Source organism: Nothoprocta perdicaria, unplaced genomic scaffold (genome assembly GCF_003342845.1).
Source record: "Nothoprocta perdicaria isolate Ctin4 unplaced genomic scaffold, notPer1 scaffold_34, whole genome shotgun sequence".
Lineage (NCBI taxonomy): Eukaryota > Metazoa > Chordata > Aves > Tinamiformes > Tinamidae > Nothoprocta > Nothoprocta perdicaria.
Window position 1 is genome coordinate 2,757,887 of NW_020455577.1, and position 27,868 is coordinate 2,785,754.

At 35.4% G+C, this 27,868-nt stretch overlaps 1 protein-coding gene across 1 annotated transcript in view; it reads right to left on the reverse strand.

Moving 5' to 3' along the window:
* Window positions 1-27,868, reverse strand: part of DENND1B (DENN domain containing 1B) — a 139,087-nt gene that overhangs the window by 10,077 nt on the left and 101,142 nt on the right. Inside the window, exons 15-20 of the mRNA XM_026043775.1 lie at window positions 20,768-20,869; window positions 14,671-14,761; window positions 10,508-10,548; window positions 9,528-9,596; window positions 7,083-7,139; window positions 6,163-6,273 (exon numbers count right to left, since the gene is read on the reverse strand). Of these exons, the coding sequence (XP_025899560.1) occupies window positions 6,163-6,273; window positions 7,083-7,139; window positions 9,528-9,596; window positions 10,508-10,548; window positions 14,671-14,761; window positions 20,768-20,869 (471 nt within the window). The remainder of the gene's footprint in view (window positions 1-6,162; window positions 6,274-7,082; window positions 7,140-9,527; window positions 9,597-10,507; window positions 10,549-14,670; window positions 14,762-20,767; window positions 20,870-27,868) is intronic.

Sequence of the window (27,868 nt, forward strand, 5' to 3'; positions counted from 1 at the left end):
TATAATACCTGAAACAGGCATCTGCCACGTTTTTCCTTTATCTAGAAGGTGTCTCAACTGGATAAACCAGAAGATGTGCAGGTTATTTTGCTCTGAAAAGCAAAATCTTCCAAGAAATGACACCAAAAACATCTCCCATCATTTCCTGACCATTTTTTGTGGTATTTTTCCACTCTTTTTGAGACCTTTGGAAGACCAGTGATGAGGGGAGTAGGCAGTTCTTCAACGCTGCTCACTGTTCCCTGGAGCAGGAGGGACTTGCAGAAGGGACCACACCAGGGACAAGCTGAAAACATGGTGAAAAAGGATCCGGAGTCAAGAGAAAACACTGGTAAAAAGGCTGAAATAAAACATAAAAGCTTTACAAGCAACCACTGATGGTACTCGGAGATGTTGTCTGCCTGCASCAAGGGGGTAACTATCCTTTCCCCGACAGTGTCGATTCCCAAAAACAAAAACGCACACGATACATAAAATCCAAATAGTATTTTAGTTAATAAAGATGCAATGAGGGACCTGTGGCTTTCTGCGAGCTCTGCCGTGCGGGGCCTTTGTGGCGAGCAGGGCGGGCRCGGGCTCAGCGCCGCGAGAGGGCACTCGCGTAATCCGCAACGCCCGTTCTGGCTGCCCGGATCCCTCACGTTTAATTAAAAGGAAAAATGACTGTTTTGTAGGATGAAGAGATCTCACTTGACACATCGAGACAAAAGATCTTTCTCCAAATTAAAGTAGCTAACGACCTCGACAATATTTTCAAATTATACCACATTAAGCAAACATTTCCTGTAAAATACAGTTTTGAAGTAAGCTTCAGTTAATTACTAAATTTTCTTTAGCTGAATCTGAAASACACAACTTACACAAGGAATATTTAAGAACTATAAATAAAAAGCTATCTTTACTGTTTACAGCATCTGACAATTTGTAATATTATTACAAAAATCTCCATCGGCACAGCCAGTATTTTCTGGGGACGCCTGGCATGGATGTGGTGCCAAACACATWATCCAAATTCAAATACACATAAAGGCCCTTCCCCAGAGCTTCCTTTCTATATTTTTTTGAGCCATTCCCTTATACAGAATATGCATATTCACCACAGCAGGGTCACAATCATCCTCTAACCTTTTCTCTTCTTTTCATGTTTCTGGGGGGAAAAACCATCTTCCCAACAGCTCACTCTCATCACCTTTTCCAGGTTAGGAGGCTAATCAGTTACTGGAGGCCTTTGTAACTGATGATTATGTCATTTATTTTACTGGCCATTGTAGGGGTATTGATAAATGGGGCACTGCTGAAGGTAAGGTTATTCTGAACACATCTCCCTGCCTGACACTTGTTATCTTTGTTGAACAGATGCCAAGTGCAGCCACTGCAAGTTGAATTACACGCTCTCTCCTTATTGGGAGATACGGCAATAAATCTCTAAAAGCTACCTTTGTGATATACTTTTACAAGAGGGGGGAATAAAGTAGTAATTGTCTCCGGTTCAGGAATACTAAGAAAAAAAGTTTGGACAAATTAAGCCTGCATTTCCCTTACGTAAAAGGGCATCTCTATCAGCAAGCATTTTGCAAACATTTTAAGACAGAGTATTTAAATCCTGCAAAGTCACGGGCCACAGGTCACTTGGCTATCTCTATATAGGAGTATTGAAGTCGTGCTGAAATACATGGAGTCCTGGTAAAGGCAAATGCCTCCGTTTCCATTGTGGCTGCAAGTTAAGGCATGCCTAAAGGTACAGATATTACACACATTTCCTTAGAGACACGGATTCACTGCTAGCTTATTAATTATAAAATGAACTTGTGGCTGTTACTCGGTACTCTGCAAAGGATATTTCATTAGCCACTAGATGCATTAGGACTATTTAAATCCTGAAATGCTATTTTTAATAAGCCACACTRTCACCTGGCAGGAAATTTACAGAGATCAAATAATGACACCTCAAATAGGCATTTCTGACATTCTATCTATGCTTTTAATAAAGATGCTCTTTTTCAATATATTTAAACAATTTTGCAGAGATCTCATTGCATTTAGGCCCATGTCTGCCCAGAAATCTGCTTCATCTGTCTGTACATAATGAAAAAGAATTAAAATAGATTATGCAAAACTGAGCATCCAGTTTAACAGATATATTATCAAATCTCCTCAATAGCTAAGTTAAAATAACTCAGTAATAGGTGGCAAAATGCTACAAAGAGAACTGAAGTACTCATGCTTACGTGGGTTTTCATTTTAATAATTATAGCTGGAAATTTCTTATATATAGTATTCATCTAATCCATGTAGRAGATAAAACATATCAGAGACATATTAGATCTAGGCATGAAACAGTTAACAGCAGTGCCCATGCCAAGGTTTTAATAAGGCTTAACAATAAAAAGCTTCAATCCACCACTTTCACTAGATTTTGTTGTTGTGGTTTTCCCTTGCTTAGGGCAATCCATCTGTTAATGTTGACTTGCAATATAGTTAAGCTCGCACACRTATAAAAAGCCTAGAAGAGCTAACCTAAGCAAGAGGAAGCTGAAAGGCACATTACAGAGGGAGGACAATTCATCTTAGGCAAAGATTAGGGTTTTGTGCGTCTGTGTGCGCGCATGCACACACGCATGTACGAGTGCAAGCAGGTTTTCTTTATTTAGGAAGGAAACTATAGGAGAGCAAGCTGTTCACTGCAGTTTGCAATAACACGTTTAATTATTTATCCTCCGATTAGGTTTTGACAGCTATTTTGCATGTTGCAATTTGTTTTGATTTACTGCTAATTTTTTTTTAATTTTTTTTTTTAAAGTCTATTGCAGGTCTAGCAAAAAATATACTAAAACCACTACGACAGCAGCGATAAAGCTTGGTAAATATTCATTGTTAAAAGCGGCTCTGCACTGTGACCAGTGCTGGTATTCTCCCTGGGCCAAACTGGCCTTGTTTTCAATAAAACTAGAGAAGGATCCTTTCCCTTGAGCCCTGTTAGGCTGAGGCTGCAGTTGGAACTGTCATCTCCACACAAAAGCGGAGGGGTTGGGCTTTACAAACGCAGAGCCTAATTGGGAGATCTTCATGGCTGTACCCTTGACATTTATTAAAGCCTCATCAACAAAACAGGAAATAACCGTACTAATTAGCAGACCCGCATACAAACTACTGTTTGCTGGGGTAAAAAGCAGATCCGCTTTCTATAGGAAAAAGGACTCCACACCCCTTTCCCCCCCAAATATTGTTATGAACCAATCATTACAACGCTGTTTGGAATGAGTGAAAGAACTTCTCTATGATACGCAATGATTCACATGGAAAAACATTTTGTAATATTTCAGGTAACTATTAGTTGGTGTTTTTATATTCAATTCTTTTGAAGCAGTGAAGAAGGAAAAGCTCAATGCCTGCATCTAACATGAAGCAAAATTTAACACCAAATTCCATATAGATTCGTTATTTAATATATTTAGYATGGAAGGAGAAGGAATAAAGCACAGAATTACACCTTTTATGGAAGTATGAASACCATTATCTTTTGGTTTTGTTTGATTAGGTTTTTTTGAGGTAGTCAAATACCTTAATGTCACAACTGAATAGCAAGTGACGGTTTTAAATATTTATCAACGCACAAGAAGTCCTGTGTAATTGTTACGATGCTACAGCCAGTCACAGGCACTATTTTAGAAAGCTGGGAGAAAGAGTCAWCTTCATGGCAGAGCTACACAAAAAAGCTTAAATCTGACAACACTAACAACACRGGAAATTCACTTATTTTAAGCTATATATATGGTATGAGATTAAACAGTGCTATAATCGCACATTTGCAAGAATACATGTATTAATATAAACACAGACTTTAAAATTGGCACCTCCACCTTGCATTTCTTGCTTATTCAGATATYTAAAGGAAGCGAAACAAGAGCAGCAGAAGCAGAGCATCGGTTTTTAGCAATATTTTGAGGAGGAAGTGGGAGCCACGGGCCTGAGGTAAGTGCCATGGGGCCGGCGCTCCCCGCCAGGAATCCCAATGTGCTCCCTCTGCCCACCGGGCTCAAGCGACCTCCGGAGCAGGGGCTGGGGAGAAGACGCAGGGCCCTGTTCGCAGCAGGGCCAAGCACGGGGCCATCAGTCACACGGCCTTGCTGGTCAACAAGCTCCACGAGTGCACCCAGCCCTATGTAGCTACGTGGATCTATGTATGTGCACGCATGCGTGCCTCTGTGTGTATACAGACACGTAGATATGGATTTTATATGGTGTGGCATGCACTCGTCCTGCCTTCGTTTCAAAAATGAAGACACAGCTGGTAGAAATAAGCATGACGATATGAAAGGACACAGCAGTATGAACATAAAACCATACGAAGTTCAAGTGTTGTGTCAGAACAGAGGCCTACAGAAAAAATATTAAACTGTACTGAGGTAATTTTTTTTTTTTTTTTTGTTTGTGTACCTAGACCCCTACATCAATAGTAAATAAGGTGAAATAGCAGGACTATCAAGTAGTAAATTAGTAAATCACTGCATATTTATTCAATAATGCAGCCCATTAAAATTCACTTACTGTTAAGATACATCTATATTATATATTTGCATTGATGCATAAAACTGCAGCTTCACCTACCCTAATTGTATATGTTGTTTTATAGTGCATTAAAAGCTTTTCAGAGCCTCAAGCTACCAAATAACATTGGTGGAGGAAAAGAATTTGCTATATATTAAAATAACACCGTTCTGTTAGTTATCTCTTTATTTTAGGAGCCTATTCATGTCATTAATGTTAACTCATATTTTGAACTATCTTCTCTCTCAGCTCTCAATGAAGAAAGTTTACTGTACATAGATTCTTCAAACATATCACAGTTTTCTACATGTGAAAATAAACTGAGCATACACAGTGTAATTTACCACCGACTAAAATGAAAAGCACAGAAATTAAAACCTGCCTATAATGTTAATGCAGAAAGTCACTTGATCTTAATACAATTTCTTGTAGTATTTAACAAATCGATAATCTGCATCAACTTTATGTTAATGCTCACAAAATTCATAACGAAGCAAGACTGAACTGAATGTATTACTTAGACATTTCTGATTTTTATCATTGCAATATCTAAATCAAAAAACAACAACAAAAAAAGAATGATTTCTCCACTCATTTCTTATCTGGGGAAGACATATGCAAAAAAAATCCATATACAAATATTCATTACAATATATATAAGCCTCCAGTAATAATAAAAAGTACAATAAAAAACATAATATAGTCCGTATATGTAAAGATTTTTATTGCYGGTAAAATTATACTATAAAAATTACTTATTGGAATCTTTGGAATAAAATTATCAAAATGAATGTCGAGATATCAAAACAGTTGCCCAAGTTGCCACACTACACCTGTTACTGCAGGGTAGAGCTGCTAGGAAAACTAAGAACAAAAGGACAAGAGAGAGCTGACATTAYTAAAATAATAAATGTTAACTCTTTGAGCAATGTTAAAACCCATCTCACTTCTAAATCAATTTATTATAAACATAATATTAATGTGTTTTACCATAAGATAAATTTTAAAATAGCTTAATATAGATGTATAAACATAGCAGAATTTATTTGTTGCGAGAGCCTATGTTAAAAGCAGTATGTAAGACTGAGTTAAATCTCTGATCTATACTAATAAATTTCTCTAATGGGAATCCATAAAATGATGCGTTACGTGGAGTAAGATTTTTAGTACATCAGCCCTTCAATATTTGTAGCTATTATTATACTTTTACATATTTTGAGCCATTAATAAAACTCAATTTTGTTTCAGAATTTTAACCACTGTCTGAACAAGAATCTACAGTGATGTCTTTGTGCAGACATTTTTCTAGCCATCCATCTGCTTTCCGAATCTCCTGTTTTCTCCCTGTCAATGGGGATGAAATACAAATAAAGCTTTTCCTCCCTCAAGCACTGTACTATAACAGCAGCATTGCTGCAAAAATAACTTTTTATCATACTACCCAAGCACAGACAATAATCTTAAACAGATTCACCTATATTGCTGCAAAAATAACTTTTTATCATGCTATCCAAATGCAAACAGCAAAAAATAATCTTAAGCAGCTTCACCTGTAAGCGGAGAATATTTTCCTTACATGTATGTGAATAAGAACAGAGGTTTCAGGTGTCTTACCTGCGCAAGTCTCCGCTTTTCCGAGTTTCCTCTTTTCTCGTTATGCAATGTGTAGACAGGAGCACTCCGAACGGCACCGGAGCTGCAACTTCCACACTCTTCCTCACTCTCCTGCACAACAAAACAGAGACAAATTCCTTTATTTATAATCACTATCTGCAAATGTATGCTCTATATTATGCATGCAGAAAGCATTCAAAATTATCTTGCCGTAATCTATTACTGTCACAAAAATACCATCTGTAGTTAAAAAAAAAAAAAAAAAAAAAAAAAAAAAAACAGCTTTTCAAAAAGCTGAATTATCAGCATTGCCTTTTAAAGGGTGAATTGTTCAAATGTCTAGATCTTTTTGAAAGGTTCCTTAAAAAAGAATAAAATATATTTAGAAAAGGTTCCTTCTCCCTACAGAAAAATGGAACAAAATTTCCAGTAGGAAAGGCAGCTGTAAAATGCCTAAAATATCTTTTCTGCCTTTTCTGCAGTATTATTTTTGAAAAATGAATCTACTTCCTCATTTTTAAACACTGCCATTGTATACATGTCTTACAAAACCAAAAGAGACAACTACCCTTCTGAAATACATTGTACTGCAAGATGCTCCCATCTTAAATTCTCAGCTTGAAGCAAAAGCTTCAATTGTGATATCAAAGCAATCAACTTTATGAAAACATACATCCTGTTAATGTATCTTTGAAGACCTCTGTTGTTCTAYGATAAAATATGCAAACAATAAAGAGATTTTTCAGTAGATGCATAGAATGACAGATAGTTGCCAGAGGGCTCGTTATGAAAAATGTATTGCTGAACAAAGGGCTAAGCATATTTCAAAAGTCATTAAAAACACAAATCTCATGTGATTTGTAAAGTATAAGCTTCAAACTGATAAAAGCAGCAAGGTAAGTAAAAAGTGTGCTACATACCCTGTGTTTCAACTTACTCTTCACTTCTTTTAWTCCTTGCTTTGCATGATTTTTTGCCTAGAAAATTAAAAGGGCGTAAGTAGCTTTGTAAGAAACCGACTGTAGGCATGAAATAGGCTTCAGGAGGCTGTACTTAGTTTTTCTTGTTTTACATTTGATATAAAGGACAATGATATTTACCATTCATTTCACTTGTGCTATTTAATTCATGCTTTCTCGGTATATCTACATTTTTTTCCCCACACACACCAGCATTGTATTACTGTGAGAATAAACACACAAGTCCCAATTTTCTCCAAGACACACAAGTCTCCAGTACTACTGAGGACAGGCTAAAAATGATGSTCTTTTACATCACTCCTTTATTTGAAATGGTCTTTTAAATTGGAAAGGGCATTTTAGCAGTAAGGCATGTTGGAAAAATGTGAAGATTTTCAAGATGACTGCTACAGTGTTCCAGTCTGGCAACTTGCAGGGCAACATCAATCTTAAGAGAAATGAAGTGATTTCATATGCAGATGGAGATTTTGCCCAGTGTTGCTGAACAGCATAGTGCTGCTATTTAGAGGAAAACTCGGGACGTATTGTATTATGCAGCTCAGGATCACTGCTGCACAGAAAACAAATCCCTAAATATTCTTCAATAGAGAAATAAATTGCCAAAAAAAAGAATAGCATTTGGTTGTGCTAATATATATATTTATATATATATATTTATATATTCCTTCTATCTGGGAGAAGAAAAAATTAATCTTAACAAAAGAAGGGTATTTTTATCTCTTGCATATGGCTAATTCAGGGAAAAAGTAGGGAGGTTTTCAAAACAGTCTCATAAAGGCTCATTTTATACTTAAGAGTGTGGAAAAGTGGAATCCACATATTTTCCTATGTTTTTCTCTACCTGAAAATTCAGAAAAAGAAAAGAATTTTCTTGATTCAAGAGGTCAGAGAGTCTTTTTGATCCTTAAATCATACATCCATAAGCTCAATAAGAGCACAACGGGGTGCCGTGTAGCAGATGCTAACCTACGAGTCACTTTAAACTTTCCAGATCACACACTCACTCAGCATTTGGATGTATTTTGGAGCGCTTTGTTCTAACTCTGAGGAATGGTACCAATCACAGTATCAGTTATCCATTAATTAAGAAATGCATATTTCATATCTGGGATAGAAGGCTCCATAAAGAGCAAAAGCGTTAAGAAATTAAATAGGTTATAAATGAGATTACCTTAAACACATACAGAGCCTCAAAATGTTACCAGTGCATTTTGGCATATAAAGAACTTCACTTAGAAGATTATTATCAAGTACACTCATCAAAACAGAAAGCTAAAATTATRTAACTACAGTTTAAACTAGTGTAAACAAAAGAATAAGTTCTGATAACCTGTTAATCAACCTTTTTTTAAAAAATTATGAGTTCATGAAGTATATTTATTTACCTTTTTCTCCCTTCATGACTGCTGTGTTCCTCAACTGATGTAAAATTAAAAATTCTCTTTGAAAACTTAACATGCACTAGCTTAGTCTGATGTACTGATTTATTCAGGAATATTTATTATGCATCTAMGAGTGAAACACTTGGAAAAGTTAAGGACAAAGTCAAAAGTGTTTTCCCACATATTTAAAAATCCAACCCTAAATTAATTATTTCCTTTTAAATTATTCTAGGTTGTTTTTCCATACTGAATAATAGTTGTTAATTTCACATGCTTTATAGGTTACAAAGTCTCTTAAAACAGGATTTTATAAACTCAAAGGTTTAAGCATCAAATACAATTGAAAGTATTTTGATATCATTCACAGCACATGGTACTGATGCTTTCCTATCTATTTTCAATAGTGCAGCAGTTAGTGTCAAAGAAAAACTGCACCTAAGTCATGACTCAGTTTGTCTTGCAAGAACTGAGYATCACTAATAAACTGATTCTTCACAACATGACAGCACTATATAATTTATATTTGAAAAGCATGACTTTTAACACTCAGGKTAATTTTGCAAGAGCAGAGTTGTGTTAAGGGATAACTATTATTATTTTCAGATGTGTAATAGTAATTACTATTTTCAGAGTGCGTATTTTAATCATCTCACCAGTTCAGGAAAACTTTTCAGCTGTATATCAATGATATGATACTGATAGGTATGTATATAGTATGAAAAATTATACTCAAATATGCCTTTTGTGCACTAAGACTCACACAAAAATTGCATACTGATGCTTTGAAAATACATACTGTTATGTACAAATTATCAAGAACATTCTGACTTAAATCTCAGTTTCAGTGCTCTAGGAGAACATGAATGAAACTAAAACTGTTCTGCAGGCTGCAATGTTCTTCTGAAATACATGTATTAAATGTTTAGGATTTGTAGGAAGAATAAGAGGTTGAAGAAAGTTGAGGCAGTTTTATGTATTAATTAGAGGAAAGAGAGAATCTTACAAATTTATATGCTGTTTTCACAGCCGGAGTAGCTTTGGTCATCGCTGTATTGATCAGTGCACCACCTTTCTGAAATATACAGAAAAAAACACATATTTTAGTAACTCTTGGCTTCTATTGAATATAGTAAGACAAGAGCAAGGAACCCTGAACCATGTGCTGCAAAGGAACAGTCATCTTCCTTCTGAATTGGTAAGAATTWCCACAGCTGTGTCTCCTCTCCAACCTACTGTCTACAGCTACACAAGGGTTACACTATGTCACTATCAGGGCTGACATATTTATCAATGCATTCTAACATAATGATGTATTTTCATTCTTCTTTCTTTGTTACTATTTCAAAATCAGTTCTGAAGTTATGGCTAGTCTTCATGTGTTCTCATCATATATTGCATGTAACTTAAAAAAATACCTTGACCTGATAGAAATAACTGTACCTCATTTAATCACACATGAATTCTTTTAATCTATAATAATATATTTCACTAATCCTGCAGAATAACAAGGTTATACACAGGGTCTTCTGTTAGTCAAACTGCACAAAGCCATGCTAAACAAGTTGCCATCTCCTAGAAGTGATAATCTTCCTATCAAATCTTACTGTCACTCCTAATTCACAGTTATGGAATGCACCATGATATACAATAGTGAGCTACTTGATGGCACAGACAGAAAAACACTGTTTGTTTTGACATTTGCTTTGTGGATGGGAAGATATATATTTATTTACCAAACACATATACTAATAAAAATAACAAGTGTGCTTAGATATTACTTTCCTTAGAAACATGTAATAATAATAATAATAATAAAAAAAAAAATAATAATAATAATAAAAACCTTTCACCAGTAAAAAAAAAAAAAAAAAAAAAAAAAAAAAAAAAAAAAAAAAAAAAAGAAGGATTACTATGGCATTCAGATTGGGGTGCTATTCAGATTTTTTTCAGAAACAAATTACTTAAACAGCAAGATGTTTATACCTTTACTGTATGCATCCACTGCTGATAAGATCTTGAATTTCCTAAGATAAAAATGTAAAAGAAAACAGAATCAAACACACATTCAACATTTTTCATGTTTCAGTCACAATCTGCATAAGCACAATTTCCTTAGAGGATTATCCATTAATTTCATTCTTCCCAGATAGACCAGGAATGCTAAAGATAAGACTACGAGTACATGAAGGAGGGGAAAAAGAAAAAAAGAAAAAAAAAAAGGTATGTTTTACTTCACATTGTCCATTTTCTTTCCCAAAGAGTACCTTTTCACCACACAGTTTTTAATTCCAATTGAAGTTTAAAGAGAAATTAAAACTACAATAACAGAGCATATTGCCATTTTCTTTTAAACATCAACTTGAAGGAAAGAACACTATATAATGTACTGCATTCAAGCAAAATGATCCCACTGAATAAACTTTCAAGTAAGAAAAGGRCTGCAGATAGCATCATTGAAAAGAAAAAGCACCAGAGAAGAGACTAAAGATTTCAGCCTCACTATGCATCTCTGGTGTAGGGAAAATTCATGCAAGTTATTAACTCTAATAACTTTCTTTCACAAAAATTAACTTCCAAGAGACAAGTGGTGACTGCTGGCTTGGTTTTGCCAAAACATTACTGAGGACAGTAATGTTTTACTGTCCTCAGTAAATGCAATACAGTAATTGCTAAAGYATTACTGAGGACCACTGCCTCACTAAGCAGCCCATAAAGTACAGGACTAAGTTTTACTGATGGGTTGAGGAAGAACTGAACATTATTTCCCTAAACTGCCTCACCTGGGCAACAATGGGTATCTCTATGATCATTGCAAAGTTTTGGGAAAGATTCATCACTGAATACTCAGATACTGCAAACGCTGTTACCAACCATGGATGAAAAGTTCCAAAATAATTTGACAAAAATGAAGCATTTCAGAGAATTTATTATTTTTACAAGGACCATACTGATACATCCTTGACAACAGAAGATTTCATAAATTCTTCGACTCTGTAATAAATCAATTAGCAAAAGCTTAGTTGGAATTACTGCATTGCCTTGAGGAGAGCCAAAATACAACAGTCTCCTCACAGAAGATTTCTGAGATTACAGATTAGAGACATCGCTAAACAGATTATTGTTAAAATAATCTTCCCAAGTATCCCAGGGAGGGGAAAGAYTGAGCTGGACTTGTATCAGGCATCCAGACACTTCCGCTTGAAGTGCTGATCCCAAATGCCACCCGTGTCATTAAGATCCTCAGAAGCAAATTGGGGAGAGYCAAACTCTCAGCAATGATGTGCGAGTGAAAGCAAGGGCATCTTAGGAACAATTTAGGAAAGTCTGAAAATGATGCCATTATGATCATATCTCCAGCAAGAAGGTTGATGAGCAATTTAAAGGAGGGGGACACACATACTAATTAATTACTTTCTCAGTCTGCCTCTCTGGAATTACTAGAGAATGTAGCATGGAAATAACATGTATTAAGGTGAACTGCAACCATTCCTGGYAGGTTAGTGATGTGAATTCAGCTGTAAGGACTTTCTCCAATTTGCCACTTTGTTTTGTTAAATTYCTGTCACCGATATTCACCCAGCGTGTGGCCTGTGGAGCCCGTGGCAATGGCTCTCCCCACACCTCGCTCAGGACCTGTAGCTAAGCGAGGACTAGAGGCAGTTCAGTGAGACCACAGATCACTGAGTTTCTCCAGCTTCCAGTTGGGTGAGGAGAGTTACAGACATAGARAAACATAGCGAGATATAGATAAATAAGACAAATAAACACTCACCTACAGAGAAGGCAACATTAATACTGCATCTACTGAGCTACAGTTAAGATTCCCGAAACCCAAGCGTGTGGGTTCAAAAGCAAAATGCTGAGTCTCTAAAATAATTACCAAGCGAGAGTGTCAAAGACTTTTCACATCTTCACTTGTTTCCCTCATTCTGCCACAAATATTAGATCAACTAAAAAAGGATTTTTATAGTAAAATTAATGTGCTTACAGATTAATCAATACAATCCACCATAAATTCGTATTTTAAAACAAYAAAGCTTCTGAAGTTTTCAGAACACCTGAAAGTTTTCAGAACTAGTATCTACTTCCACGGGATAATTCATGTCACAAAAAATGAAAACTTCTGGAAGTGCAAGGATGAAGCATAGAGACTGACAACTTTTGTTTCATACATAGTAATAAGAGGAAAAAAATGAGTACTTAATATAAAACAAAACCAATTAATTCWAGACAAAAATCAACACATTATTTTTAAATTTCTGTTTAAATYGTCTTTAGTGGTATAGTTCTGCTTGTATATGTGGAGAAATGCAAATTAAAAAGATTACTGAAAGGAACACATTCCATTTGATTCAGTAATATGCAATTATATTCTCTCTTCCTTAGAATATATTCACCTGTCTTTTCAGCAGCTTATAGCTTATAACTTTTGGTGACTTTTCTGAAGGCAGGCTTCACCTGCCTTTTTTTTTTTTTTTTTTAAAATATGCCTTGGACCACATGATAAACTTGATGGGATTTACCTCTGCAAGAGATCATAGTTCTACCCCATTAACATCACAAAATGTCACCTTCAATTGCATCCATACTGTTAGCCCTGCACTTCATAACGATAATGAGACAGCAGTTATGTAAATAGTGACTAGGTGCCCTAAGCAATTTGTCCACAACCCGGCAATATGCAGCTTGTCTGRCTTGAAAAGCCCCCACTCCTACCCAAAGCAGAGCTGCTCCTGAAGCTGCCTGTCCCTGCTGAGCGCAGCCAGGTGAGCCACGGTTCACAGGCTATCAGTGCACAGCCAAGAACCCAACTTTATCTGAGTTTCAGGGCATTTTTATTGCAGCCTCTTGACCTCCCAGCCGCAGCAAGCAAGCAAACTCTGAGCACTGACAGCTCCTATCTGAATAATGGATGCTCAACACTGAAAATCTATTTATAGAGACGCCTGAGTTGCCTTTAGAAAAGCCCAAAAAGAAGTACATCTCCACATAACTAACACCACCTTAATCAAGAAAGAAATAAATTATGTGCCAGATCACAGCACAGGACACGGAGGGCAGGAGAAGCAGTAAAACCCTTAATGAAGGGACTTGTATCTATAGACTCCAGCTGGAAGGGGCAGTTCACAGAAGGTGTCACCAGGACTGCACAATCCTGGATGATCCCTCGCATGGGGACAATCCCCTCCTGCCTAGACAGTCACTTAAGAGCGGTCTTGTGGTCCTGCTAAAGTTAAGATTAAGGAAGTAAAGTTAAGATTAAGGACTGCTAAAGTCCTGCCATACACGGGCTGGCCCAAAGCACAACTGCCACGGAACCTTTTACAAACTACTCTTGAGACTGGCTGTAAGATAATACTTGTGTTCTGCTTGTTTGGACAGCAAACACAGTCCTTCAAATAATAATGTAAAGATGTAAGTAACATCTAACAGGAAACCATCCAATAATCCTACAAGTAATCAGAGCTGGATATAGCAGGCACTCATCTATATGGGGTTCATTTTGTAAGATAACTAATATGAAAAAAATACACAATTGCCAGGGAATATAACTGAAGGAAACAACACAGGAATAATAGTTTTATTTAGAAAGAAAGTTTTTTTTTCAATATTCCTTCTCAGAGAGTAATCGACAGGTAATTTTTTTTTCTTAAAGTAGCACCTTTGCTGGAGACAGCTACATTGCTCTAAAAATTCAGGAAATCATTCTGACTTTGCACTGCAGAAATAACTAGAAGGGGAAAAGGTTAGAAATGGTTTTGGGAAACAGATAACACTATCTATAGGGAATTAAGCAGCAAAAATCTAGAAATTATTTCTAAAATATTGATTACCCCAAATGTATTAAATAATATAAACATGCAGTTAAAGCTAATGAATCTGGTGCTATTTAACAGTTTCTTGAAATCTAAGTATTATTTTACCAGATTATCAGATTCTTCTGTTAGTATACTGAAATAACTTGAAACATATGGATATGTGTCACAGCAGCTAAAAATCTTTCCAAAAACAAACGGAAACACAATTATGAAACAGAAATAAGATTAACTACTATTACATTTTATAGAAYACAAAGACATTATCATGTTGAACCCCTCCCAGAGAAGAAGTATTAACAAGTACAAACACTCAGATTAATTCTGTACCTCCACAAAAGCCTCCTGCTGTGATTTCTTCTTCAAAAGCATCTGAGAATCCCCTTCCTGCATTTAATTTTGATAGTCGACCATCAATAAACTGAAATAATAAAAAAGTCACGCTTTGTTGGCCTTGCTAKTGCTTTACAATGTTACAGTTATTATGTACATTATAACAAAATATGCACATTCAGGATAATATAYGACATAAAGAAAATATATTGCGTTGAGCTGGATTTAGCAAGAGTGGATGCAACTACAAGAAGCAAAAGTGTCAGATTATTGGGCAAAAAACACTGAAAGCTCTTCCAGAGGTACTTCACCCCATGTGTATAACAAGTTGTACATATTATGCAAAATTTAAATAAACCTAAATATTTGCAAAGTTTTATTGTCAACAAAATTATATCTCAGCTTATTTAGAAGTATTTTCAGTGGGTTTCATGCTTTTTTTTTTTTTTTTGCGCATTTCCAGAGGCATGAACACATATTCATTTATTTCCTTACAAATGTTAAACCTTAGATTTACGATTACAAGCAAATAAAATTATTTGAGGAACTGCCTGATGTTCTGCTATGAACTAATACATTTACCCCTTATCGTAAACAAAAACTATAAACAAACTTCCCCGTGGATCCCCTTTTGGGGATACCTATATACCTATAACCGAGTCCAAAGCAGAACTTGCTGATACACACAGAAAATACCTTCAGAACATTTCAAAACATATTACTACTCCACTTAAAAGAAATGATAGSTGGGATGTCTACTTGAGGTCCAGTAAAAGTCCACTCTAAGTACCTGACACGAACTGTAATCCTCTATAAGGACTGTCTGTGAGAGGAAACCGAGCAAAACCATCCATAGCGAAACCAAGGAGGATTGGTTGATACAACTATTTAGAAAAAAATATACACATCTGTTTGTCTTTTTTCATCCACTATCATTTATTTTGGTGTATTCAGATGCCTATTCCAATAGTTGTCTTTCCACATGGGTTAGAACTGCATGGGTTCGTGCCATTTGTATTCACATGTAAGTGTATATAAAGACTGAAAAGGAACAAATACATCAAAAAGAAGGGGAAACCAGATAACTAATGAGGAAACCTCTCAGAAGAAATGAATGCATTCTTTCCAAGAATTAATGGCCATCAAGAATTACAGTGAGATATTCTTTAAGGTTTAGAATTTTTCCAAGAAGCAACCCATCCATTTTTGTTTTGAAAAGGCTAATTCAAGTCACAGTAAGATAAAATGAGAAAGCACTGTCACTGTTTGGATTATATACAGTWCATTTTCTAGCAAGAATTACGAGTTATTCACTGGTACTAAACAGTACATACCAACCAAAATTAATTATTTGGCTATGTCATATATTMTCATGGATTATCCAAACAATGTCAGTGACAATCTGATGCTTGTCAATGAACAGAATAGTGACATGAAACAAATTACATCGCAGAGTACAAAAATTCCAGCAGCAATAATAAGGCAAGCACAAAGATAACCATTCCCTTCTCTTTCTTGTCTAAATTCTTCTTATTTTTTCATTTTACTCCCAATTGGCTTTTTTCCAAATAGGTTTGGTTCATGGTCAGACCACTATGGGATCACTGGATTATTTCACAGTAAGGAGAAGAGATAAGAGCATCTTTAGCTACTGCTGTGCAAAAAAACAGCCTTTGAACTGTAAGACATTATCTCTTTGAGGAAAGTTATGAATTCATTTCACGTTATAAACTAACACATGATTTATGAGCATACTTATCATTTGGAAAAATCCTATCAACAAAAGGCTGAGGGGCTGAATTTAAGGAGCATCCAAGGATTGCTCCAATAGTGTTTCATGCAAACAGTGACAAAGAGAAGCACGAGTAAAAATACTGAAGAAATTATTTAATGGAAATGACAGTAAAATAGTAATAACATTATTAGTATTTATTTCTGTATTATTTTTGTTTTTATTTTTGTTTTTAAATATTTACATTTAAAAAATAGCACGTGGCTACCAAATCTACCCTGCATGGTTTCCCTCCTCCATTTACCAAACTCATACTCAGAAAAGCATTTTCTTTTCTGAAAAAGAAGTCATTTTCTGAGTATGGGTTTGGAAAATGGAAGTTGGCACATCAGTTTGAGCAATGCATTCTCTAACTTCTGGATTCAGAGACCCACTGCTTGATTCGCATTTTTGGAAAATAAATGTTCAACCCCAGCCATTTGTACCCCCCAAATGTAACCCCAGCCTCACATTTTAGCTGATTAAAGACAGAACTAACATAGTTTTTATGTAATCCTGATTTTTTTTTTTTTTGATTAAATTACACACCACTGCATTCACTTCCAAACATYTTGGCACAGCTGATGAGGAAAGGCAGTAAACAGTATTTGGCTGCTAACCTTCAATCATTAGAATTAAACAATTCAAGTTAATTTACCAAGTGTTAGAAACCAAAAGTTGGTAGGAGCAAAGAAAACATCTAAAAAGCAAGCTTCACAAACTAACAGCTCAATAAGCCTAGAAGCAGAGTGATGTTTCATGAGGCTTGCACACCAAATTAGAAATTATTAATATTTATAATTTTGAAAGACTTACGTTTCTTCATGTCCTAGTGCTGCTTTCATTATTTTTCTGGTTAAGTTTTCCTCAACATTGTCAGTAAATGCCAATAAGTTTTGCAGATTAGTTATATAATTTTTATATATATATAAGATTTTATATTAATTTAAAATTTATATAATATTACTTATATAATTATATTATTTAATGATCTATTCCTAAGGTAGTCCCCATGCTAGTTCTAAGAACACGTTTATATTTTCCATGGACACTTATCAGATGGTATTAGGCACGTGAGATGCAGCTATCAATTGCGTACATTCGAGGTTTGAAAGAAATAATATCTACCTTCTGTGCTATTCAAATTAAGCAATTCAGATTCCAATTAATTTAGAAGTCTTTCTTGGATTCAGAAAAAGCCAGTATGTAGATACCTATGTATGTATCTAGTATGTAGATATCATACATAATAACACAAGTACCAAAGATGGTACACAATCATGTAAAAAGTAGTAACATTTTTTATAAAAGGATAATTTCAGTCCTTCTAGATTAGGAATAAAGATAACCAGAGATTTTAAAATGGAATCTCCCCATGGAAGGACACAGCTTTATAAACTATCCAGCCGACAAGGAACCTCACATGTCTTTACGGTTGCTATCGGTCTTAGGTTATTTCTCATAAATTACTGGAAGATGTGTTTTGCATAATCACTTCAGTGTGTTTCATTTCAGAGCCTTATCAACAGTCTTTTTAACTTCTGATTACATGAATTCATCAACCTTTGATTTGAAAGGCATCTCTCTGAATTGTAAAGCAGAGAGAACAGGCTGAGGCTCAAATATAATCCAGGCATACCCCTTCTTTCCCTCACCCTTTCCAAAATACTCCCTTCTCAGTTTGGGTGAAAACCACAATGCTGAATAAGGGAACAGAATTCTAAGCATTAATGAGCATGAGGTATGGAGATGGACATCATAATATTTAGTTTTATTCATCAAATATTTATTATGCTCAATTAAAAAAAAGTTTCACCTCTGTAACACGATTCTGAGAAAACCAGCACATGAATCTGGAAGCCAAAAATATTAATGCATCTATCAGGCTACAGGAAGCACTGCCTAAGTGAAGAATAATAGATGCAGTATTTCTGCTCAGAAAACAAATAGGTCATGACAACTGTCAGTATGTGCTCACTTTTGGTGATCCAAAAATGGTAAATGGGAAAATGGATGGATATACCACATTACTTTTCAAAACACAGGTTCTCTCAGCTTCTTTCACAGTTCATTTTCTAGATAATGGAATGCATTTTACCTAGACCACAAAAAAGCCTCTCAGAAATGCCTCACCAGAAAGGATCAGTTAGGATGAAATAAAAGCAGAATGGTAAATGGACTTAAAGCAGAATGGTAAATGGACTTTAGGTTGGGTAAGGACCTACCCAGAAAGGAAATGAAGAGAAAGTAATGGGGTTTAAGGAAGAACATTGGGACTGATTCAATTTAGAGTTTAGTTAATGATTTTGTTACAAAATACTGGTATATGTCAAGTTATCTAGAGACATCATTAATAGAAAACATGCTAAAACAGAATAAGGGGGTAGAAATGAATGATGTTGAAGATAAAAAAAAAAAAAAAATCTTCTGACCAAGAAAAATACAGAGAACTAATTCCATGAGATATTCCTACAATGATGTTCTAGCAGTGTGGACAGAAGATACTACCATCTCCAAAATGAAATGTCTCCAGCAGTGTTTAATATAGAGGACTTAATATATTCCAAAGTCATCTAAAAAGATATAAAATATATCATAGACCCACACATACAAAGTGAAAAAGGACAGAAGAGGGATTTTAGAAAACAGCACAAATAAAGCTTAATTGTCACTTATGGCCCCAGGTTTAAGGTTGCTTTTAAGAATAACTTTCCACTTAAAAGATTAGTCATTTTCAAGAACAGAGTAAAGCAGTTTAGCTTTTTTGAACACAAATAACCTTGGAAAGAGCTCATTTGTCAGTGGGAGGAGCTGGAGAACATGCAGCTGGTCTGGGATCAGTGGAAAAAATAAGAGGGACAGTCACAACAGGAACAAAATGAGTGAAAAAAATATGTACATCAACATGACTTTTAGTATTTTCTAATCTTCCAGAATACATTAATAACTTTAGTAGGAATAGGAACAAGCACAAAACTATAAAATAATTCTTCTGTAATTAAATAGATATTAAAACATAAGTGCTASCTCCCTTGTTATTTTGTAGAGACTGCTTCATTTATTTCTATAGAGTTAAACTAATTTCTCACAGAAGAAAATTTACCTCCAGAGAAGTAATAATTAGAAACKTCCACCTTAAGCAGTTTTTAACAAAATTTTCAAGATACCTTAGAGCGTTTGARATATACAAAAYGTAAACAAAACTATGTTCATACTCCACTCCTTCTGCCTGTCACATTCTCAAGTGCTGCATATTTCAGAAATTTTCAGATATCTTCTTTATTATTTTATGCTATTTATAATTTGTTATTATATAAACTACAATACAAATGAATTTAAATGCAATTCTGTGATAATGCTTAATAGAACCATAAACTTTTGAAATTCAGTTATTTAAATAATCAGTATTTTCTTAACTTTAGCACAATTAGGAGAAACGTATTTCACTTCCATAGACTTTTACCCTTGCATAAATCTTTACTTTAGACATTAGCCTCTGATAAATACCAAGTAACACAAGTATTTTTTGGAAATGAAAATATTTGAAATATAATGAATTTCCCTTATCTAGCATGGCAGTATATCATCAAAGAAGTCCAGTAGATTAGTTAGGCATGAACTCCCATGTCAAAAACATTCCAGGTATTTGTAACCAAACAAATATGACTCTTYAGATTTCATCCAATTGTTCCTTGCTTTACCTAAAAAATAAAACCCTAGTAACATAAAGTCTCTTGGCCTTTAGGGTTGTATAATAGGGGTTGAGGAGAAAGAAAAAAGTTACAAAAATAACAACAAAGGAAAACAAACATTACAAACGCTGTAATGAAACTACTAGTAAGCTATGMGAAGCATTCAATACTTTGTTCTCCATACAGTATCGGCCAGAGTATTCTTCAAGCTGCTCCTCATGTCCTGAATTTCTAACACTCTGTGTGTGCTTCAGACATGCTAGCAAGGAAAACTGCAAATACAGTGTGAATCCAGGCTTTAAACAGAATGCCATTCATGTCCAATGAAAGCAAGCCCTGTATTGCTTAGGATCTTTGCTCAYGATCCAAGAGAGCTGGAGAAATTGTCAAGCCCAACCACCAACCTGGAGGATCCACAACTGGCCCTTAGGAGGTATGCTTCAGTCCCCTACCTTGCTTTTTTTTTTGGAAAGATTTAAAAATAAGATGATATATGGAAGACTGTTTACCCGTATTTGTGCTTAGATTTTATCTCAGAGATTCATAAGCTTATACAAGGGAAAAYACCTTTAAATATGGACACATTTTGAAAAAAAACTATTAAAAGAAAAGGTCAATTACCMTCTCATACCTGTTTAAATAGTTGAAGATTAACAGCCGCTTCCAGGAACTGTTTAGTAGTACTGGAACGATGCTTTACAAAACTGTTCTCRCAAAAAGTGATAGGTTCTCCCTAAATTCAAACAGATGAGGTTAGATGGTAATAACTGTACATAAATATGATTATTTATTTAGATTCAATACAAAAGTATTTTGTAATAGATGAAAACATTCAGAAAATCAWAATGAACAGTCATACAAATAAAACAGACAATATCAAAAGGCAAATACAGTCTAGATAAAAATATTCTTACAAAATTTTAATAGTCCAAAATACATGTTGCAGTTAAACCCTGGTTTATAAAGGTTAAATCCCATACACCTTCAAATTAGTGTCTCTAAAAAGAAGGAAAAAGAAGAAAAAAAAAGGTAGTTCACAGTTGTTTCCTGTTACCTTCATTAAATTCCTCATTAAAAATTTCAAAGATGTGTTTCAAATTTTGAGGAACAGCAGGTCCTCTGCTTCAAATGATTTGAAACATTTTCCTGATACACCGGCACAGCAAAACAGCAGTACTACTAAGCAAGAACCTTCATTTGATCCAGAATCATGAACCTCCACTAAATTATTTTTATAATATATTTTTATATAAACTTGAAAACATTCAAAAAATACACTGTTAAATTCAGGAGAAATTATTGAAACAAAAGTTTAATTTTGACAATTTTTTACATGACAGCAAAAACTGTCATGTAAATTTGGGGGCTGAGGGGGAGAGTACTGTAATGAAAAAAGGTCTAAAAAGATGAGATTGACTTTTAATACAATAAAATATTTGCCTGACATGAGAAAATGCATAACCTTTGCCAAAAAATCTCCTTCAAATCATTTTATTKATGAAATAGGATAAAACCAAAGTATTCGTGGAAAAAAATATATTAATATGATGAAAACTGTATTCAATACAAACATAATAGACTCCTACATTACCTCCTAGTTCAATTTTAAAAGTAGCAATTTTCAGTGTGTTCTGACCACAGGAAGTTACTACGGGGCATTTGCTTAAATTCCATTATTTTTTCAATACTTTGTGACACTTGTATGTATTTGTTATATTTAACTGAATAAATGATATGAATTTAAAAAATGTTAAATCACAGAGTAAAAGACACTTCAGCAATATGAAAGAAAAGAAAAAGGATCAGAGATATCTGATATCTACTTTACAACAGGCGGCTTCTCAGACTATTAGCCACTTAGAAGACCAACTTGCTTATACTCATGAGGGTCCACTGGCTTCTGCTCCTGGCTTGGCTTAGCTTTAGGTAAGGAAAGGTTACTTTCCTTAGGAAAATCATGGGAATGATTTCTTTGAGKACCCCTAAATCATTTACTGCTGCTCTTTATACATCACACTTATTTTTAAATGGCTCAAACATAATCCAATGCAATGCTGCAGCAAAATCACTGTCACATCATGTTACAAATCTGTGCTGATCCTACCAAAAGCTTTCTTTCTTTAAATTTTCCTGGGCATCTTGACATATCAAAGATTAGATTTCAGACCTCTTAACAAAACACCCAAACTCAAAAGAATCTAAAACCACACAGATGTCCAATCCTACTCAGCAAAGCAATTAAATCAACGCCTAACTTGTTCTCAAGTGTCACAGTGAGAGAAAGCACTCCCACTGGAGGATCTAGAAGCTGATTTCCTGAACGTCATCCTTCCCCCTCCACGGAGTAGCAGGGAACAGGGGAATACACGAGCCCTCCTCGATGCAATACACAGAACTGTGCCCATCCAGGGCGAGGATTCAAGCTACTCCACCTACTACCCACCACAGAAAACTGCCTGCAGAAGGGAGGGAACACTTGATGCATCCACACGTGACATCTGCTGAATAACTGGCAGTGTTTGAGACTTGAACTGACCCTGCCTTCCTCATTCGCTGTGCATTACCCATCCTGGAGCTCCTAAAAACTCATCTTAGGCAGACRACCTGAAGCTATCTACTAAATTAGAACTGCATCAAAACAGATGAAATACCAGTTAGATCTGGTAGTACAAGACACCTTCCAGAGGGCAGACTTAGTTCTGTCATCCTTTCACAGATATCAAGATGGCCAATTATAAAAGCTCCTTATTTATATATGTCTTTACCAGAAGAAATGATATCTGGAAATACAGAAGCTGTTTTGGAAGAGGAGATTAATTGAGGGCTGATRTCATTCAACAAAACTTGAAACCCAGAAACTTGAAACCCCAAGAGAGAAAGGAGAAAAACATTTCCCAAAATACACTGTTCAGGAAAATAAAACCTAACCTCTGCTTCTACTATGGTTGTCTTGGGAAAGATGAAAAGTCTCGCAGAAAAGAGAACTTACATCCTTGTAGAAGAGCAAACAGGCCCTTTCTCCTCTCTTTCACACCAGCCCTGCGGCAGTCACAGCTCTGTACTTGATGGCACTTCTGCCAGGTGACAGAAGCCCTGGAGCTGGTAGCTCAACACACACTTTTAGTGCATGGTCAGTGGTGGTTTTCCCTGAATACTCTCCATTATCCATGGATACCCCAAGTACTGGGAAAGCACATATGCACTGGTGCATGTGTTGCCTTACCAGCCCAGTTCAGGAACAGAATCACCTAAGCCAGTCTTCAAACTGAAAATGTGTTAGATCTACAAAGGGTTCACATSCAAAAGCCCTCTACAGTATTCCAACCTACTCATATTAAGGTTGCTTTCAAAAATTTGGTAGGTTTAACGCTCCTGCTTATTGAATAAATGAAACCTGTGGAAACTTGAAATGCCAGGGACTTATTGCTCAGGGTATCTGCGGTAATATTACTGGAATTGCATTAAATAATAAAATTCACTTCTCTCTCTTKTTTGATATTCTGAACACCAAAATTGTTTTATAGATAAAAATGCTTTGAAAATCTTCAAGATGAAGACTGCAAACACARGGGATTTTGAAGTGCTACTTAAAACTGAAATTTATTCAGTGTAAACAAAAACAGCTCTAGAAGTTTCCTGACACGAAGCATATAACATATTCCTGCTCTGGCAAACACGGGCGAGTACTTTAGAAACTCTAAGATTTGAAGGAATGTTCCACTGATATTTAACTACTACAGCACCTAATAGCCCCTTTAGTATTGATCTACATGTACTTTCAAAACAAGTTCGATCAAAACCCAGTAGGGATTCCATACTGAAAAGCAGACAGCTAATACCCAGACCAAACAATCTATGCCCAAACAAGATATCTGTCCTTTTAACAACAGTTGCTATAGAATTTTCCTCCCTTTTCCGAGGTTGCCACACACAGCAGGAGGCTCTTCCTCCAAGCTGCACTCGCATTTTAAGCGAGCTATTTATACCGACCTCGGTGGAACATGAAACACTGAGCTAAAGCCGTGTGCTGATTTTAAAAGCAAAAACAGTCTAGATTAGAAGTTAGGTTTCTGCTTCTAAGTCGGAATGATGTTTAGCTGCAGTAGGTACTCACATTTGAATTCTTTATTTCAGGAAATATATTAATCTCTTCCTAACACAAAGATATTCTTACAGCACCTTTTGGTACTATCACTAAATTTAATGCAGTTTTATGCGGTAACTCTTGTTTATTATAAGAGTATAAGGCAGGTATAATTTCTTCAGTTTTGCATCATTTATCAGAAAAATCAATTTTTAAACAATATTTATTTTTATATTAAAACTCCTCTGCTAAAAACCAGAGCATCCAGTAGGAGCAGAAGGAAGTAAAAAGCTGGTATTTTGGCTGCTGTTATGACACCTGGAGATACAGCTCAAGTGAATAACCGTGTATGACTTAAACAATAATTCTACTCAGGAGGGTGCCAAGAAAAATTAAATATGATGAGCTGTTATCTCCTGTAGTCGCAATTAAGTCCCAGCAACGTTGGTGGGAATACAACATCAATTTTCAATAAATGGTCACTTTGGTCCTTAGCACAAATTCTAAAATATGACTCTTACATAAACTAATGTGGAAATAACTCATGGAAATAACAATAGAGTCATAGCACACGTGACACAAAGTGGCTTTGCATCTAAACACAAACTACATTCTGGCATCTGATTATTTTTTCTCTATTAGCTTCTTTTTACCAAGCATGCCTAACTCCTGGGGGAAAGGCAAACAATCAACTTATACTTCAAGCGATATTTTCTTTAATTCAGTACCATGATTAAATCATACAAAAGAACCAGTTCCAATTTTCATGGTAACTTTTACTGAGTTGTCATTTGTCATCATTTATTGCACAAAAAATACAATCATCTTTATTTCCTATCGGTATTAGAGTAGTCAATTTTTCCATATGGTCTTTTGGAGTCCCGTGAACTCCTTTCAGGACTTCTAAAGCTTCCCATTTCCCGTGTCACCAATCATATTTTTTTCAATAATTGCTAGACTTCTTTTTTTCTCCCAAGACATATTGCTAAATCAGGGAGAATCTGTCCTACGCTGAAAACAAACAGTTGCACAGAATGAGTGTTCAGTGTGATGAACAGCGTTTGGACTGAAGAGAAGTGTTGGATGCGTGCAGACGCTATCAAAGCTGTTCTTTACTCAACGTGAATATTAATGACAGTTGTTTTATGTTTCAGCTGAAAATCACTCAGAACACACTGTTGCGGGGAAAATAGTTCACTTTAAACATATTTTTGTTCTTACAAGCAGGCATTAACTACCCAAACACATTGTTTTATTTTTGTAAGGAGATTTGGTGATCCTAAAATTGATGGCCCAAAACCTCTCAGGTCTTGATCCTCACAAGATGACTAGTCTATTAACAGCAGAAGCATTTCAAAAGTATATAGAAAATCATCTCATTTAAGTATACTCCTGCAAAGTCTCTACATGAATACCATTTGAGCCCTTATCTTTGGTTTAGATTTCCTTATCAGACCTATAGTCATGGGCTCCAAAACAAAGGACAAACTTTGTTTGCAAAAGCAACACGTTCTGAGACTCCTAACAATCGGTGCTAAAATCACAATCAAGTCACAGCCATGTGTAATTTGATTTTTGAATCCCCAAATTCCCAAGTATTAAACTGAATTCAAATACCTCATATAAGATGAATCAAACCATTATGGGGCTCAATGACTACTGATTACTACTAATTTAGAGGAAATTCAACTTCTAATAATACCTTCTATCCCAAAAGTAATTCTGCAAGACATTACATTCATTAAATAAGGCAATGAGTAATTAGAATATTAATGTATACATAATATAATAATATACAACTGAAAGTAATAAAGTGAAYATTCACACTTGGAAAAAAAATCCAGAATTTAACAGTCATTTCAAACTTGCTCTTGGGACAAGTAATACCAATTCCAGATATTTACCACTGGGCTCCTATTCAAATAACATAACTTAAATAAAAAATCATACTACAATGATATCATTAATATAGTGTCTTATGTAAAATCACTGGAGTCCAAAAATAATAGTAATATTCAAAAGAAAATGCTTGAAAAATGCTCGCCAACTGAAAGCGTGCATTAGCTCCAAACACTGGAAATGCAGATACTGGATATGGATGCACATTAAGCAGCAAGTTAAGAACAGAGATGACTTGGACACACTAACCAGAATCCTAGAGATGTCTGCACATTTGCTTCAGGCTTACTGAAACATTAAGAATTGATTCCAGCCTATTCCTGACCAGAAGAGAGTTTAAGACCATCAACCAGAAAGACGTAGTTCTGTTCACATACATCACACGTAGATTAAGAAACTCACAGTCTTACAAGCTCTGAATGCAGACTGCCACCGCTGACACCGATCGGGGTCCTCACCTTCGCACTCTGGGGCAAATGAGATCCCCCTTCTGAAGCAGCACTAGGTAACGCCCGTGTGGAACAAACAACTACCCACTTTGTTCAAATGATCTATTAATGAAATTCATACCCTCTTGGATGCTAGAGATTTGGAAATTAGGCCCAGTTATTTCAATATACTACAYGACCTGGCTTTCCATATCAAATGAGAATTGTAATGACTAAACACAATTATTTGGACTAAAGCCTAAAACATTTCTTCACTCCTACATGGGTCACTTTTCATCGCAATAAAAATGGCTGTCAATTGCATAGACAGCTAGCAATGCTCCCAGTCAAAAAGACTACTTGTAAGATAACTACTTGTGTAGGAGAAAGACCATCCCACATCATCTTTCACTATTTTTCATCTAGGAAARGGCCTCTTCTGTAAATAAACCATTCTATCCATTCCTCTCACAGATACACAAACACCAGTTTCATGCATTTACCACCTCCACAAAGGGCCATCTTCTCTTATCAGATATCTTAACTATCCTGAAATCTGACCATCAAACAGTCTGAGCTGAGATATGAACATTAAAAATATCAGATCATGAGAAGCTTAATCAGTCACTACCATCTCAACGTGTTTCATCAAATGGAACTCAGTATAAGTAGTCTGCAAATACAGCAAATTACTTCAGGCTCACAGTTTAAATGAATCTCTCCATATTATCTAGTAAGTTATTTTACCTCTAACAGGTACAGTATGTGCCAGTSATTCTCATAAATCAAAGGATGAAAGCCTGTAACATCTGTACCATCTGGCACGTACCAGCAAAACCTTGGAAATACAAATTCTTAAGTTGTGATGAGATGGACTGGGTGTTCATTATGTCCAAGTTTTCAGTGAAATCAAAATAAGTGCTTTATGGGAAAGACGTATGTCTGATTTGTCATCTCTAGCTACTACTACTGAAAAACTTGGCTCCAAGTAAGCACCATTCTTGAGACTCATATGAGAAAAGAGAGACTTCAAGACTTCAAAAGGCCCAGACTTTTCAGTTCTTCACTTCATAAATCAAGGTTAACTGTTTAAGTAGCTTTATCTATTYAGTGCATTATATTAGTCATACAAATACTAAGGTAGCTGAAAATGGACATACCTTTATTTTCCAGTACAACTAACCAATATGAGATAGAAGTGTCTTCTAAACTGCCAACTTACCAGCTTGCAGTAAAAACTAAAACCTTTGCCTGGAAACACTTCTGATAGTTGTGATAAAGAATTATGTATTTTTCTTGCAAAAGAATGAGCCTAGGTTCT